At 42.6% G+C, this 18,557-nt stretch overlaps 1 protein-coding gene across 1 annotated transcript in view; it reads right to left on the reverse strand.

The window, feature by feature from the left end:
* Positions 1–18,557, reverse strand: part of LOC115145098 (PR domain containing 5) — a 64,623-nt gene that overhangs the window by 25,005 nt on the left and 21,061 nt on the right. The window contains exons 12-13 of the mRNA XM_029686358.2: positions 8,925–9,085; positions 4,601–4,694 (exon numbers count right to left, since the gene is read on the reverse strand). Coding sequence (XP_029542218.1) covers positions 4,601–4,694; positions 8,925–9,085 — 255 coding nt within the window. The remainder of the gene's footprint in view (positions 1–4,600; positions 4,695–8,924; positions 9,086–18,557) is intronic.

Genomic DNA, 18,557 nt, shown 5'->3' on the forward strand with positions numbered 1-18,557 from the left:
GTTAGACTAAGTCCTTAACAAAATAGGTATGAATAGGTATTAGAAATCTGCTCCTTTTATTCTTTGTCCCCAAAGCTCTAGGTGACCAGTTTTGATAGCCTTTAGCCTTACCCTCATCCTACTCCTCCTCTGTTCCTCGGGTGATGTGGAGGTAAACCCAGGACCTGCGTGTCCCCAGGCACCCTCATTTGTTGACTTCTGTGATTGAAAAAGCCTTGGTTTCATGCATGTCAACATCAGAAGCCTCCTCCCTAAGTTTGTTTTACTCACTGCTTAAGCACACTCCGCCAACCCTGATGTCCTTGTTGTGTCTGAATCGTGGCTTAGGAAGGCCACCAACAATTCTGAGATTTCCATCCCCAACTACAACATTTTCCGTCAAGATAGAACTGCCAAAGGGGGAGGAGTTGCAATCTACTGCAGAGATAGCCTGCAAAGTTCTGTCACACTTTCCAGGTCTATACCCAAACAGTTTGAACTTCTAATTTAAAAAATGTACCTCTCCAGAAATAAGTCTCTCACTGTTGCCGCCTGCTATCGACCCCCCTCCGCTCCCAGCTGTGCCCTGGGCACCATTTGTGAATTGACCGCCCCCCATCTAGCTTCAGAGTTCGTTCTGTTAGGTGTCCTAAACTGGGATATGCTTAACAACCTACAATCTAAGCTAGATGCCCTCAATCTCACACAAATCATTAAGCAACCCACCAGGTACAACCCTCAATCCGTAAACATGGGCACCCTCATAGACATTATCCTGACCAACTTGCCCTCCAAATACACCTCCACTGTTTTCAATCAGGATCTCAGCGATCACTGCCTCATTGCCTGTATCCGCTATGGGTCCACGGTCAAACGACCCACCCCTCATCACTGTCAAACGCTCCCTAAAACACTTCTGCGAGTAGGCCTTTCTAATCGACCTGGACCGGGTATCGTGGAAGGATATTGACCTCATCCCGTCAGTCGAGGATTCCTGGACATTCTTTAAAAGTAATTTCCTCACCACCTTAGATAAGCATGCACCTTTCAAAAAATGCAGAACTAAGAACAGATATAGCCCTTGGTTCACTCCAGACCTGACTGCCCTTGACCAGCACAAAAACATCCTATGGCAGACTGCAATAGCATCAAATAGTCCCCACGATATGCAACTGTTCAGGGAAGTCAGGAACCAATACACACAGTCAGTCAGGAAAGCAAAGGCTAGCTTTTTCAAGCAGAAACTTTCATCCTGTAGTTCTAACTCCAAAAAGTTTTGGGACACAGTAAAGTCCATGGAAAACAAGAGCACTCCTCCCAGCTGCCCACTGCACTGAGGCTAGGTAACACGGTCACCACTGATAAATCCATGATAATCAAACATTTCAATAAGCATTTCTCAACGGCTGGCCATGCCTTCCTCCTGGCTACTCCACCCCCACCCCGCCGCAGCTACTCAACCAAGCCTCCCCAGCTTCTCCTTCACCCAAATTCAGACAGCAGATGTTCTGAAAGAGCTGCAAAACCTGGACCCGTATAAATCAGCTGGGCTTGACAATCAGGACCCTCTCTTTCTAAAACTATCGGCTGCCATTATTGAAACCCCTATTACCAGCCTGTTCAACCTCTCTTTCGTCTCGTCCGAGATCCCTAAAGTTTGGAAAGCTGCCGCGGTCATCCCCCTCTTCAAAGGGGGTGACACCCTAGACCTAAACTGTTACAGACCTATATCCATCCTGCCCTGCATATCTAAAGTCTTTGACAGGCAAGTTAATAAACAGATCACTGACCATTTAGAATCCCACCGTACCTTCTCCTCTGTGCAATCTGGTTTCCGAGCCGGTCACGGGTGCACCTCAGCCACGCTCAAGATACTAAATGATATCATAACCGCCATCGATAAAAGACAGTACTGTGTCAATCACCGTATTCTTATCGGCAGACTCATTAGCCTTGGTTTTTCTCATAACTGCCGCGCCTGGTTCACCAACTACTTTGCAGACAGAGTTCAGTGTGTCTAATCGGAGGGCATGATTGTCCGGACCTCTGGCAGTCTCTATGGGGCAACCACAGGGTTCAATTCTCAGGCAGACTCTTTTCTCTGTATATATCAATGATGTTGCTGCGGGCAATTCCCTGATCCACCTCTACGCAGGCGACACCATTCTGTATACTTCTGGCCCTTCCTTGGACACTGTGCTAACTAACCTCCAAACGAGCTTCAATGCCATACAACACTCCTTCCGTGGCCTCCAACTGCTCTTAAACACTAGTACAACTAAATGCATGCTTTTCAACCGTTCGCTGCCCGCACCTGCCCGCCCGACTAGCTTCACCACCCTGGACGGTTCCGACCTAGAATATGTGGACAACTATAAATACCTAGGTGTCTGGCTAGACTGTAAACTCTCCTTCCAGACTCATATTAAACATCTCCAATCCAAAATCAAATCTAGAAATCGGCTTTCTATTTCGCAAAACAAAGCCTCCTTCACTCACGCCGCCAAACTTACCCTAGTAAAACTGACTATCCTACCGATCCTCGACTTTGGCGATGTCATCTACAAAATAGCTTCCAATACTCTACTCAGCAAACTGGATGCAGTCTATCACAGTGCCATCCGTTTTTTTACCAAATCACCTTATACCACTCACCACTGCGACCTGTATGCTCTTGTTGGCTGGCCCTCACTACATATTCGTCGCCAGACCCACCTGCCCCAGGTCATCTATAAGTCTATGCTAGGTAAAGCTCCACCTTATCTCAGTTCACTGGTCACGATAACAACACCCACCCGTAGCACACGTTCCAGCAGGTATATCGCACTGATCATCCCCAAAGCCAACACCTCGTTTGGCTGCCTTTCCTTCCAGTTCTCTGCTGCCAGTGACTGGAATGAATTGCAAAAATCGCTGAAGTTGGAGACTTATTTCCCTCACCAACTTTAAACATCAACTATCTGAGCAGCTAACCAATCGCTGCAGCTGTACATAGTCCATCTGTAAATAGCCCACCCAATCTACCTACCTCATCCCCATACTGTTTGTATTTTATTTACTTTTCTGCTCTTTTGCACACCAGTATCTCTACTTGCACATCATCATCTGCTCATTTATCACTCCAGTGTTAATCTGCTAAATTGCAATTATTCGCTTCTATGGCCTATTTATTGACTAACTCCTCATGCCTTTTGCACACACTGTATATAGACTTTCTTTTTTCTACTGTGTCATTGATTTGTTTATTGTTTCTCCATGTGTAACTCTGTGTTGTTGTCTGTGTCACACTGCTTTTGTCACGCCTTGGTCATAGTGTTTTGTGTTTTCGTTATATATTTGGTCTGGCCAGGGTGTGACATGGGTTTATGTATTATATTTTCGTATTGGGGTTTGTCGTATTTGGGATCGTGGCTGAGTAGGGGTGTTGTATAGGCTTGGCTGCCTGAGGCGGTTCTCAATCAGAGTCAGGTGATTCTCATTGTCTCGGATTGGGAACCGTATTTAGGTAGCCTGGGTTCACTTTGTAGTTCGTGGGTGATTGTTCCTGTCCTTGTGTAGTGTTCACCAGATAGGCTGTATTAGGTTTCACGTTCCGTTTGTTGTTTTCGTATTTATAGTTATTTCATGTATCGTCATTCATTCATTAAAGAACATGAGTAACCACCACGCTGCATTTCGGTCCTCTCTTTCAACAACAGACGAATACCGTTACAGCTTTGCTTTATCTTGGCCAGGTCGCAGTTGCAAATGAGAACTTGTTCTCAACTAGCCTACCTGGTTAAATATAGGTGAAATAAAAAATAAAAAGATTAGGCTAATAAATATATGAGCAAGCCCATTAAAACTGTCAAAAGGCATTTTGATTGCTTAATCATAGTCTAGAGCCCTGATTAGGTAGCTATGATTGGAAGAGACATAGTTAATTAAATGGGATGGTGGTCAGTGATAGCAGTGATAGTTGTGATAGTGATAGATGCCCTAGTGAGGATGTGATAGCACTGATTGTGTGCTTTGGATCTCAATGGCAGAAAAGCCTGGGGAAAATCGTTAGTACTAAAGCTGCAAACACATTCCCGAGATGAAGGGAATTGGGAAAGAAAACAACCATTGTTTGTTGGGAGCTACTTAGTTTGAGATGATTTCAGCTGATGTATCTGTGGCATGAAAACAAGATGAGTGGACTGGAGTGAGGATTCAATCTCAAATACAGGGAGGGCAAGAGGAGGATAGGGAGAGAGCAGGAAAGATAGGTAGGGGAGAGTCTCTTAAGTGGGAGAAAGACAAGAGCCAAACAGACAAGTAGATGTAGAGAAACAGAAAGAAAAGGGGGGAGGGAGAAGGGGGTAGATGGAGTGTGTGTAACTGTGCCAGGTTTCTGCGCTAGTCTGTTGGTAAGGAAACAGACTGGAATGTGTGGCTCTCCAGTTAAAGGCAATTTAATGAACATCCACTTTGGGATACTGTTACCACTGGGATCTGGGGGAGCAGACTGGCCTTGTGTGGATCTGGTAGACTGGATTGGTGTTTATCTTACACCGTTTTATGTGACGTTCAATGATAGTTGATGAATTAACTAAACAATGATGATAATATATTGTCTTATTATGGCAGGGCCACTGACCTGTATGGCTGCGGATGTGGACCCTCAAAGTGCCGTTGCTGGCGAACTTCTGTCCGCAGTATGGGCAGATCTTCTCCTTTTCCCCTGTGTGCGTCTGGTACGGCAAAGATCAGAAAACATATTGTCGGTATATAGGAAAGACAATTGTAACATTCAGTGGTACATCTTTCCCTCGTTACAAAGCACATGATGATCACTGCTAGAGCATACCAACCACTTGGATACTATTAGCTCTGCTAAAACTCTTGGATACTAAACAGAGATGGTTCCATTCCAGTTAAATACCCTATGGTTATATGCCATTTACAACGTCTTTTTAAATAAAGTGTTGGATAAGCTGTCAAAGTTGTTTAATATATATTGTCACTCAAAAGCTACAAAGCCTCAAAGCCGACCCCCTTTCAGGGTGTATTCAAGGGTGGTCTTCTGACAAATATTTGATGTCAGTCATTTAACCAGAGATCTGTTCAGCACTGGGAGTGCCCACTGAGAGACCAGACCTCCCTGGTGCTAGACAGTAATCTGCATGGCGCAGATAGAGCTAGACACTGTTACTAACACTGGTGTTCATATGAACTGTACAGCTCTCCAATTGGAACTCTACAGGCTCTGAATTCTACAGCTCGCCAATGGAAACTCTACAGGCTCTGAACTCCACTGCTCTCTAGTGAGAACTCTGTGAGCTCTGAACTCTACAGCTCTCCAGTGGGAACTCTCCAGCTCTCCAATTGGAACTCTACAGGCTGACATTAGGGTGGTTTCAGTCTCTCTGCGGAAAGCTGGATTAAAGAATCCAAACGATTCAGCAGGCCTATCATTAGAGTCAAAGAGCCAGGAGGTTGAGGGTGAGGAGCAGGGTGGAGACCAGAGGGATCTGCTCTGCCTGCATTCCTCTTCCCCTCCTCGACCTGCCCTCTCCCTCCTCCTGTCCTCGCTTCGAAAAACACACTCAGGTCAGTCTTTTCTCCGAGGTCCACATTGACGGGCACTGTATGTATACACAGCAGAAAATGTGTGCAAAAAGAGGAGCGTGCTGCACCCCTCAGCAAGGCTAAATGTCTCTCACCCTCCCTCTCTCTCTCCTCCTTCATTCTCCTTGACTTCCTCTCTCTCATTATTTCTTTCTTTCTCTTTCTTCCTGCTGAAAGGTAAGTATGATGTGAATTCTGCTGCTGGCCTGATGTAAATTCCCCAGAATAAACACAACTATTAGAAGCTCAAATTCTGTGTGACAGTTTAAACAGCAATACAACAATACAGACAGGAATACCACCTTTCCTTTCCACCATCCTCTTCTCTCCATCACCCCCATCACCCCCACGCTATCGGCATTAGGTTACATAAACCCTTTCCTTCACTCTCCCTCTCTGAGACACACAAACACGGACAGATGTCTCCCAGATGCCTCAATGTACAGTTGTTTGGTTTGTTGTTTGCATTCTTACTTCATAAAAGGCTTCATATTTTTCACTGGGGAACATTATGTTCCAAAACAGACCTTGGGAAAGTATTGGGGTTATACATAAACATTACACCATCCTTTTAATATGAATAGTGCGGATGTGACATTATTAACTTGGCTAACACCTCCATCATTTTTTCACACACAAAACATAAACACAAACAAATGCAGTGCAGAATAAACAATGCACAGGTACTGTACAGGTAGTGCACACACACCGCACAAATGCTCCATGTACACAAATCTCTGCCTTTAAGAATGATTACGGCAATTTAAGGGTGTTCTGAGAGGAAGACTAAACTAGTAGGGCTGCCAGAGAAACACATCATTACTGTTCATTTTCAGATCAACCTGGCAGCTGAGAGGACACCCAGACAACACACTGACAAAAGCACCTGGAGGAAAACAAACACAGATGACAGGAACAAGACGATCCATAGTCTCTTGCCATGAGTGGAATAGGAAATGGAGGATAAAGACTGTCCTCTGTATAGTATACTACAGCACACAGAGCACTATGTACTCCATGTTTTCCCCAGATCCCCAGTCAGAGTTCTGGGTTGTGTCCTAGATGGCACCATTTTCCATATTTGGTGCACTACTTTTAACCAGAGGTTTAGGCTCTTTTGACCAGGGCCCTGGGTTAAAAGTAGTGCACTACAAAGGAAATAGGGTGCCATTTAGGACCTGGACCTGGTGTTCAGTCCCAGCCAGGTTTCTGAGGTCAGCTACCTGTCTTTAATCACTGCCAGAACCGAGCACTCTCTCAGCAGTCTCCAGTCTCTGAACACCGACCGACCGAGAGACAACTCATGTGCCTGTCTGTTTTCAGTCCTACTGTGCTAAGGCCATGTTATGTTTGATTTGTTTCTTTTGCCATGTGCCAAGAAACTGTTTGGTCTCAATCTGATCCATAAACCAAGCGGGCAATGTCAGATTGAGGCTGGTAATCTGCTCTGGGATCTGTACTGTGAAACCCTGTGGAGCTAATGTACTAAATGCCATGTGTAATTTACAAACAGAGACCGGATGATTCCTGGGCTGCATTGGGAACAATGGTGGAGGATGACTGTACACTGTAGCCTAGTTCCGGTCCAGCATACAAGAGAGATCACAAGAAAACATCAAATGTAAATATTCTCTACTTTTCTTTAAAGGAAAAATCCACCCAAAACCACTCATTCCTTTAATTTACAGTGTTAACACTAATATGTGAGAACAACATTTGTTGTGAAAAAATGTTTCCTTTTGGCGTTATAAATAAGGTTGGTAGCAACGTGGAAATTCATCGTGGAAATCTGTTGCAGCTCAAGTCGACTACAAAATCCACAATGCAATGCTCTCTCTATGAGCTGGCTTGCTAGTTAGTTAGCAAACGTAGCTACACACAATAAAACCAAAGACAATATCAGCATGTGACGTAGTTAGCTGTACAATCGCCTAAACAAACTGCACTATCAGTTTAGGAGTCTACAACGTCACCATGTTCAACCTGCAGATCGATGTGCCTCAGAGTGGAGTCTAACATTTGCAACGGCAGATAGAATTTTGAGGAGATGGGAATGTTACCCGTGCTAAGTCATTGGGGGCACCGGTGCATTCCGGACAATTCTGGGACAAGGAGCGCTCTCCTTCAAAGAGTGAATGAGAGTCTATTGGGCGCTAGCTCAAAAACTCAACATTAGCATGAATTTCATCAACAAGAAGTATAACATGACAAATCTTTTCAGAGATTGGAGATAATTAACTCGACATTTGTAGTATCGTATAGCTTTGGAATCGTGACAACAGGCACCTTCCTCAACATATACACTGACTTTGAGAATGCATTGTGTGACGGTAAGCTTAGCAACCGCGTCACGCAGCCTGACAACGTGAACGCGATTGGCCGACAGTCTGCTGGTTTGGGAGTTATACGTTCCTTGATTTATGGAATTCTTCAATTCAATTTAAGGTTTTTTATTGGCATGGGAAACATGTTTACAATGCCAAACCAAGTCAAATAGATACTAAATTAAAGTGAAATAAACCATTAAAAAATGTATAGTAAACACAAATGTCCAAAAGAATAAAGACATTTCAAATGTCATATGTCTATATACAGTTTTGTATATAATATTTAGAATGGTGTTTGTTCTTCACTGGTTGCCCTTTTCTTGTGGTAACAGGTCATAAATCTTGTTGTGATTGCACACTGGTATTTCACCCAATAGATATGGGAGTTTATCAAAATTTGATTTGTTTTCTAATTCTATCTCCTTTCTATGTCCAGGGCGGCAGGTAGCCTAGTGGTTAGAGCGTTGGACTTGTAACCGAGCTGACATGGTAAAAATCTCTCTTCTGCCCCTGAACAAGCCGTTAACCCACTGTTCCTTGGGCATCATTGAAAATAAGAATTTGTTCTTAACTGACTTGCCTAGTTAAATAAAGGTAAAAATATAATATCTAAAAAGTATGTTCAATGGCTCATTTGAGAGAAGACATCGGCCAGTATTGAAATCTGACATGTATGTTTTTCGCTTTCTAAAAGTCCTATTCTTATTAACTTCCAGTGTAGTGATAAGAGACTTGGTGGTATGTAATACTGGCCATATTTCTACATGCTTGAACCCCTATAACTCAGATACACATGAAAACATTAAATGACCCAGGGAATCGACAGAACATCACTCAGAGATACACAAAAACAATATAACATACAAAATGGGTGAACCTATCCTTTAACATTTGAAGGACATTCTTACATAGGAAATGGAAGAACCACAAACATACAGGATCATTATTTTGAAAGAGGATTTGCTCTAGGAGAGACTGACAATGTCTGGACTGGGCTCTACAGTACGTCAGACTGGCTGAACTCACCTTCTTGTGGCTCTTGAGAACAGAGGGGGTGACGAAAGCCTTCTCACACAGGTCACATTTGTACTTCTTGTGTCCGTCGTGCACCACCTGGATGTGCACGTTGAGCGTGTCTTTCCTCTTGAAGGTGGCGTCACACTGGTCACACTTGAATGTCCTCTCACCTTCAGAAATGACAAAAGACCAACACAGCACAGTAAAGAAAGAGCAACTTTCTGTCACTTATTTCTGCACCCTCTTATTTTCTGGGGAGAATGACAAGAAAGAGAGGGATCCATTGTTGTATCTGTGAAAGCATAACCATCACTCACAGTAGGCCTGAAAACAATTTCTCCAGGCCAATTGTATGGGCTAAAGAACATTGTGTCTTACATTACTGCTCCCTGCAATTTTCTTTACAAATGATCTGGACTGTACTTATTTTTTATACCTTTACCTTGTAACCTTTCTCAAAAATGATGCTCATCTTGCATCCATAGCAACCCTGACTGAAGGAGAGGACAGAAACAGACCGACGCTGATCATACAGAGCTGCTTGCTCTTCCAATGTGTCTCTTATTTCACAGCAATAAAAAACACCAACCAACACTTACATTTTTCATTCACTTAAAAACATTAAAAACACCAGACATCACTCTGACATTAAACAAAAGCACATCTGTCAGATGTTCGCAAACCAGAGCCATATAGACTATAGCATGGTGTTATTCTTTACGCCTTAACTCAGGGACTCCATACAACAGAGGCTTTTGTTGAAAAGTGCCTTTTTCCATTATAGAGGGATCAGTGGGTTGGTTTCCATCGAGTGGTTTGGAGAGCGTGTATGCTTGGCAGAGTGAGCCTTGGCCCCAAACGTGTGTTCATTCTCCCATTACGAAGAATGAACATGATGGTCAGCACAATAAAGTAGGACACAAGTAGAGGCCTGTGTCCTTTAATGCTCTAGTAGTCAAATAAAACCATTCCCTCCATTAATATTAAAGTCAGGTACTCAACCAGACACAGACTTCATTAATGCTGAGGTTTTAAGTCATTCACAAACATGACTGATTATGAGATGAAGGGGTATTCTGTGGAGGGCTTAACACAGAGAGTGACATTTGACCCTACTGTAAAGGTCAAATCAAAGCGTATTGGTCATATGCACACCGTCAGTGGCGTGTATTCATGGATGCCAAGGGAAGCCAGGTTTCCCCAAAAAATGTTTACCAAGAAATGTTGTCTCTGTGTTGTCATAATTGTCCTTCAATTCGCAAGAGGCTGAATGTATCTCACTGGAGAAAGCATCCGAGCGAGCGAAACAGAGCCTCTCTCTCTCTATATGTGTAGGCCATCTATCTGATGCGGTCTGGTCATAAAGAGTATGACATTGTTGCCGCCCGCAGCATTGAATGCAAGGGAAGCCAGTGAGTATTTGGCCTCCCATGATAAAAAAGTATTAAATAATAGCCAATTACTGTTGAGCTAAACTGAGTGAGTTCAACTGTTAATGGTCCTGCCGCACCAACAAAAAGTGTCAAGACATGCCAAGCTTGGATTTGGCTTCACTCCTATCACAGAGAAATATTTAATCGACAGAAACAACTTGAATTGTTGCGTCTCGTTGTGTTGTCCTCCGGTAGCTGGCCCAGCTAGCTAAAATGGGCCCTTTCCTAAATTTGCCATGGATGGGGATCGGGATTTGAACTTGTGTTTTTACTTTATTCTCCATACTGGCCAATGATTATAACAGCAATTCTGATCCTACCATAAAATACATCGTGCCCCTGGACTGAGAGGATGAAAGCTAGATGTAGAAGGCTAATGTTAACTAGCTAACGTTGCTCATGAAAGGAAGTTAGGCTAGCGAGCAAGCATTTTAGCAAGGTAGGCTAGAACAACAAAAAAATAAAAGACTGTACTGTAATAACAGTCATAGACTGTTTCGTCAACATGAAAGGATGGAGGATGGCATTGGCGTTTCTCTACAAGTAGGGTGAGTCAACATGTTTTGTCTACTTGTACAAACGCGCACACAAACACACACACACACGACAAATCAGAACCATGGACAGCCACATCATATTTAGCTTACGTTGATTGGACTAAATAGTTTTTGGTATCTTTTAGTTGTCACTGTATTAAACTAAGCAGAGGTGTTTTGATGATGTTGAAATGGTGCTGAATTAGTGGAGGCAGCTCCTGTTTCCTTTGTGACTTTCAGTAACTCGACATGGTTCTAAATCAATAGAAGTGTAGTAATCTGAAAATGTAGGAAACATGAACTTTCTTGACCATGCTGTAGGTTATGTAACTGTTTGTTACATGCTATATGCTTTGTGGACTTCACCGAATAAATGTTGCTCTCCGGTTTTGTGATGAAACAAAGTCTTCTTATTTCGAGCTTCGGAGTGGTGCAGCGGTCTAAGACACTGCATCTAAGTGCAAGAGGCTTCACTGCAGTCCCTGGTTTGAATACAGGCTACATCACATCTGGCCGTGACTGTGAGTCCCATAGGGTGGCGCACAATTGGCCAGCGTCATCTGGGTTTGGCCATCATTGTAAATAAGAATTTGTTCTTAACTGACTTGCCTAGTTAAATAAAGGTAAAATATATAGTGGGGCAAAAAAGTATTTAGTCAGCCACCAATTGTGCAAGTTCTCCCACTTAAAAAGATGAGAGGCCTGTAATTTTCATCATAGGTACAGAGATAAGCAGAGTAAGGTGTTTAAGTGAGTAATGCCATGCTCGGCCTACTGCCATAATCAGTTTACTATCAAATTATTAGTGTGCATGTAAATGTACTCCATGTCTGTGTCATTTAATCTCAGTATTCACTTATTTCAGCAATTTTGCGGGTTTATTTTTGTGAAGAATGATTTATTTGTTTTTCTTGCATGTCCTAGATACTTACAGTATCAAGATACAATACAAATATGTATAGTTCAATAGGAAGAAAACAAACTGAAAAAAGACAAATATGTTTCAGTATTTCCAAATACAAATCGATCTATTCAAATGTAATTCTCAAAGGCTACCAACCCAGAGCCACATAGGAAAATAGATTAAAGACTGAGCATGGTAATGCTATCTCCCATCCGCACGACCAAACATTGTTGTTAAATTAGCTCTTGCAAGTGGGAGATACCATGTGACCAATTGACCAGAGTTTCGGGCTTGGCCCCACACAGTCTGGCAGTGAATCTTTCCAGCTGTGCAATGTCCAAGTTCATAAGCAACCAACATCTGCAAAGGGCAATACCCGGTTCAAACCTACTCCTTAGAATCGTTTTTCTTCCTGTTGTTATTGCAGCCATAACAATCCGCCTCTCTTCATAAGATAACTAAATGCTAGGGCTGCAACCAAGCAGGAGCAGGCAAACAGGTAGGCTCCTGCCAAGAATAACAATTCAAATATTAACTAAATGAACCCAAAGAGACTTCACTGGTACACAGCTCCAAAACATAAACATATTATTGCCCAGCTCAGATTGGGTACATTTATTACATAAATCACTATCCATAGGCTTCATCTTGAACTTTTGCTCTGGGGTCAAATAAAACCTGTCAGTAAATTGATAATGAATACATTTATGGGCATTTATATGCTTTAACCCAGAACAAGGAAGGTGCTGAATTCTAATTACATGAGACTTGGACTCCTCTATTTCCCACCAAGGCACATCAGATGGAGAGTCAAGCCAAATACTCAGTGACCTCAGCTGAAATGCCCCATAGTAGAGTTTAAAAGGAAGAGAAAACCCTCCAAACTTTTTGGGGCATTGTAAGGTGGAGAGACTAATTCTCTGATGTTTCCCATTATCCTCAACATATTCATGTCCTTAAAGAATGAAGAGGGGTGGAGGAAGGGGGAGCATTGAAAACAGGACATTTATACATGGGAGGACATTCATTTTTATAACCAAAACCTTTTTTTCCCAATATCATTATTTTTTCTTCTCATTCATCATGAGTTGCAAATTGGATGGAATTTGAATACCCAGGTATGTAAATCCCTTATATTCTAAAGTGAAGTAAAGAGGGTAATGTCACTTGTTTGGCTGTGGGGTTTAGAGGCATTAAGATACACTTGGACCAGTTCATCTTATAGCCGTAGAAAAAGCCGAATCCTTAAAGTGGTCAAGTACGTGTGGTATAGAATTAAAGACATCGGACAAATATAGTAAGATGTCATCAGCGTACAGGGAGATATGGTGGACTGTTTCTTTGATCTTAATAGGCAAGATGTTAATATTTTGCCTAATGGCCTGGGCTAGCGGTTCTAATGAAAGGGAAAATAGGCCAGGACTCAGAGGACAACCCTGTTGTGTGGATATTTTTAGGACAAACTCTGGGGGGGCGGAATCGCCAATTTGGATACGGCCAGTGGGGTCGATGTATAGGGTGCGGATCACACTAATAAATGATAAACCAAACCCAAAACGTTCCAAAACAGTTCATGAATACCCCTATTCCACACCATCAAATGCCTTCTCTATATCTAATCAGGACAGCAGAGTTTACAATATGGAATAGGCGGAGTATGTTGTCCGAGGCCAAGCAACCCTTTATGAATCCCGATTGGTCAGGATTAACCAATGATGATGATATGCAAGTCTCTAATCTTTTTGACAAGACCTTCACAAAGAGTTTAAATCACAGTTCAAAATTGATAAGGGCCTGTAGCTTGAACAATCAAGCAGGTCCTTTCCACCTTTCAATAGCAAGGAAATAAGAGATGTCTTCGGTCCCCTATTTGAACTCCCAATCTCCAGTGAGTGGCAGATTGAGTCCAGTAATACAGACCAGACTAAATCCCACACAGACAACAATAATTTAGGAGGGATACCATCCAACCCTGGCCACTTGGATTTTGACATTGAATCCAAGGCGGTCTTCAGTTCTGCCAAGGAGATGGGGGCATCTAATAGACTGATTTGATAAACAGAAAGGGAAGGAAGATCCAAGGAACTTAAAAGAGATAACATCTTCCTAGAGTCTTCAGGAAACTCCAAGGTATACAGATTGGAATACAAAGTAGTTAAAGTATGATTAATATGGGAGGGAAGGTACAAAGTTCACCGTTATTGTTCCTAATCACATCAATACATTAAAAACATTTCAGTTTGCTTCAGTTCCACTGTGCCTACTCAGTCTATCCACATTCTCATAGTCACATTATCACGTTCTCATAGACTTGTTTTAAAATTAATACATTCAGCCCTAGAACTAGTCACCATCTTCGGCTCAATTTTAAATGTGGTGAGTTCTATCTTCCCATTTTTTTTAACCTTTATTTAATTAGGCAAGTCAGTTAAGAACAAATTCTTATTTTCAATGACGGTCTAGGAACAATGGGTTAACTGCCTTGTTCAGGTACAGAATGTCAGAATTTTACCTTGTCAGCGCAGGGATTTGATCTTGGAACCTCTCGGTTACTAGTCCAATGCTCTAACCACTAGGCTACCTGCCTTCCCATCTTCAGTATAGTTAGACTTTTGCATCAACTCTAGACGGGCTATTTCACTCTAATGAAGAAATCTGAAGGTTGTGTGTTTTAATCTGATGTGATGAGAAGGAATTACAAATATTTCTCTAATGCAACACTTAGCTACTTCCCATAATGTATGTGGGTCTATTCCTGGTTGTGCATTAACCTGTAAGAAATCCTTATTGCCAGTCAAAATTTGGGAAGTCTAAAAAGCTTCACGTCTTAAAAAAGGATTCATCAAAAGAATATGGTGCATAAATGGAGGACAAAAAAACATGATTTAGTGCCATTAATAGCAACAGAGGCATTATAATACCATATTTCAGTGTATCCCCCAGAGACCCCCACCTTCATAGGAAGTTTCCTGTTAATTACAATCATAACACCCTTTGTCTTTTGGGGGAGGGCACAAGAGTACACTATTATCTTATTTAAAAAAAAATCTGAAATCTATTGATATCATTGGCTGTCAAATGGGTCTCTTGTAGGAAGGCGAAATCAATATTCTACATCGTAACTACTCTAAACACCAAATTATCTTGACAGGGCTGTTCAAGTCTCAAACACTTAAAGTTAACTGGTTAAACAAACATCTGTCTCTGAATGGGTCCAATAATAGCTAATGCAGTCGAAGTGTGGAGACAGGCCAATAGACATCTCATGATATCATGATCTCATTCCCTTTTCACAGCCATTCTCCATGATGGAACAATAACCTAATCTTATCAGGCTCAAACCCTTTGTTTTTCCTCAATGGTCTAATAGAAATGTTTTCACCCTCAGTGACATCTTTGATCATTTCAGTATTGGAACTATTCAAGACCTCAAAGAATCATAATCTCCCAGTGACTTCCTTTTTTGTTGTTGCTTAGTCTCCGCTCGGATCTAAAAGCATACGCAGTACCCTGGGATTCCCTTGATGCCACCCATCCCATGGTTGAATACTCCCAAATCTGTTGGACTGGTCTCCACTCTCTACTCCAAACTTAACTCGTCCGACACCTGCGGTCACTTCCATCTGTAACAGAACTCCTAGGTTTTGGAGAACAGTTGAACTGGAAGGTGACATAGAAAAATGTTTTCTCATCATAAAAAAAAATTCTCACCAGTTAACTTATTAATTAATTCCAAAATGGTATTATACACCATATCGCCGCTTCCATAATCTCGATAATCAGTTCAGTCTGGTTCAGTTGGGACCATTAGCCATTCGCCATTCGCTGCTATGGCCGGTTTCCTGAGCTTTTCACGCACTACAGTGTCCAGGGTTTACAGAGGATGGTGCGACAAACAAAAACCATCCAGACAGCAGCAGTCCTGTTGGCGAAAACAGCTCGTTGATGAGAAGTTGAAGGAGAATGGCAACAATTGTGCAAGCTAACAGGTGGGCAACAAGCAGGCAAAAAAACATAGCAAAACAACCGACGTGCAGAACGGCATCTCGGAACGCACGACTCGTTGGTCCTTGTCACGGTTGGGTTATTGCAGCAGACGTCAACAGCAGGTTCCACTCCTATCAGCTAAAAACAAGAAGAAGTGGCTCCAGTGGGAACTCGATCACCAACACTGGCCAAATGAGGAGAGGAAAAACATTGCCTGATCTGACAAATCCCTGTTTCTGTTGTCTCATGTTGATGGCAGCGTCAGGATTTGGCATAAGCAGCATGAGTCCATGGTCCCGTACTGCCTGGAGAAACTGGGGAATTTAGGAGGAACCAGGTTGGACAAGCCCCCACCCTCATCAACGGGCCCACTGTGGAAACAGTCAATAACTTCAAATTCCTCTGCACACACATCTCAGAGAAGCTGAAATAGTCCAACCATATCAACACCGCGGTGAAGAAAGCACAACAGCAACTCTTCAACCTCAGGATGCTGAAGAAATTCGGCCTGTGTCAGAGGACCCTCACAGTGTTCTACAGGAGCACCATCGAGAGCATACTGTCGGGCTGCATCACAGCCTGGTAAGGAAACCAAACGCACTGTTGGGTGTACACTACCTCCCCTACAGGACACCTAAAACACCAGGTGTTGCAGGAGGGCCAAGAAGATCATCAGGGACCCCAGCCACCCAATCCATGCCCTGTTCTCCCTGCTTTAATCACTCAGACACATCATGCCAAAAACTGAATGACTGGCCAATATTTTCTACCCTCAGACCATCAGGCTGCTGAATAGCCACCACCAGTCAGCTACCTGCTCCCTTCAGAAGGACAACCACTCTGCAACACTCCACCAATCAGGCCTTTATGGTAGAGTGGCCAGACGGAAACCACTCTTCAGTAAAAAGCACATGACATCCCGCTTGGAGTTTGACAAAAGGCACCCGAAGGACTCTCAGACCATGAGAAACAAGATTCTCTGTATTTCCCTAGAACTGTTAGCAGGGTAGCTCGTCTGGGTGAGAGGCACCGGGGTTCGCCATGCAGCTGGTTTTCCCTTTATAAACCATAATCGTTAGTAGTCCTTGCCACATGCGTCTGGCGTCAGTCATTGAATTGCGATTCGACTTTGTCCCTGTACTGCCTTTTCTGTTTGGGATTTGTACCATTGTCACTATTGGGCCAACGTCTTCTATGGTTTTTTTTAATGAACCACGTGACTGAGTCTGTGTACTTGTTGACGTTATTGTCGGAGGTGACCCGGAACATTTCCCATTTTTCTGAACAGTTCTGTAGCATAGATTATGATTGGCCAGAACAGCTTTGTACAGTCATTACCACGGATGTTTCCTGGTTTAATTTCTGCCTATAGGCGGAGAAGTAGAGTGGCAGCATGATCTGATTTGCTGAAGGGGTGGGGAGGGAGGGCCTTGTAACCGCCCCAGCTAGGCAAATAACATCAGGTCTCTCTTCTACCATCGGGCCATCGGACTGTTGAACAGCTAGAACCTAGCTATCTACTCGCCTGCACCTTAGAACCGCCTGCATTGACTCTCCAAACACGCACATTCACCACTGCTGTTACTATCTATTATTATTATGTGAGCCACTGATTTTAAATCAACAACTTTATTTCATGTCAAAATGCTATGACAGCTGTGGTTCACTTTCTCACTGTGAGGGGCACACACAAATCTCATAAACACACAGAACACATACACTGATATTTACTCTCTCTCTGTATACAGTATCAGTCAAAAGTTTGGACACACCTACTCATTCAAGGGTTTTTCTTTCTTTTTACTATTTTCTACATTGTAGAATAATTGTTAAGACATCAAAACTATGAAATAACACATATGGAATCATGTAGTAACCAAAAAAGTGTTAAACCAATCAAAATATAATTTATTTGAGATTCTTCAAAGCAGCCACCCTTTGCCATGATGACAGCTTTGCACACTCTTGCCATTCTCTCAACCAGCTTCATGAGGTAGTCACCTGGAATGCATTTCAATTAACAGGTGTGCCTTGTTACAAGTTAATTTGTGGAATTTATTTCCTTCTTAATGCATTTGAGCCGATCAGTTGTGTTGTGACAAGGTAGGGGTGGTATAAAAAAGATAGCCCTATTTGGTAAAAGACCAAGTCCATATTATGGCAAGAACAGCTCAAATAAGCAAAGAGAAACGACAGTCCATCATTACGTTAAGACCTGAAGGTCAGTCAATTTTCAAGAACTTTGAACTTTGAAACTGGCTCTCATGAGGACCGCCACAGGAAAGGAAGAGCCAGAGTGTAACGCTCGTCGGTGGAAGAAGGTGAGGACCAATGCGCAGCGTGGTAATTTTTAATAACGTAATAGAACACTGAACAAAAACAACAAAGTGAACGAACAAAATCGAAACAGTTCTGTCTGGTGCAGATACAAACATTCAACAGAAAATAATCACCCACGAAACACAGGTGGGAAAAGGCTACCTAAGTATGATTCTCAATCAGAGACAACTAACAACACCTGCCTCTGATTGAGAACCATACCAGGCCAAACTCAAAACACAACATAGAAAAACGAACATAGACAACCCACCCAACTCACGCCCTGACCATACTAAAACAAAGACATAACAAAAGAACTAAGGTCAGAACGTGACACAGTTACCTCTGCTGCAGAGGATACATTCATTAGAGTTACCAGCCTCAGAAATTGCAGTCCAAATAAATGCTAACAGATACATCAATATCAACTATTCAGAGGAGACTGCGTGAATCTGGCCTTCAT

Source organism: Oncorhynchus nerka, linkage group LG17, assembly GCF_034236695.1.
Source record: "Oncorhynchus nerka isolate Pitt River linkage group LG17, Oner_Uvic_2.0, whole genome shotgun sequence".
NCBI lineage: Eukaryota > Metazoa > Chordata > Actinopteri > Salmoniformes > Salmonidae > Oncorhynchus > Oncorhynchus nerka.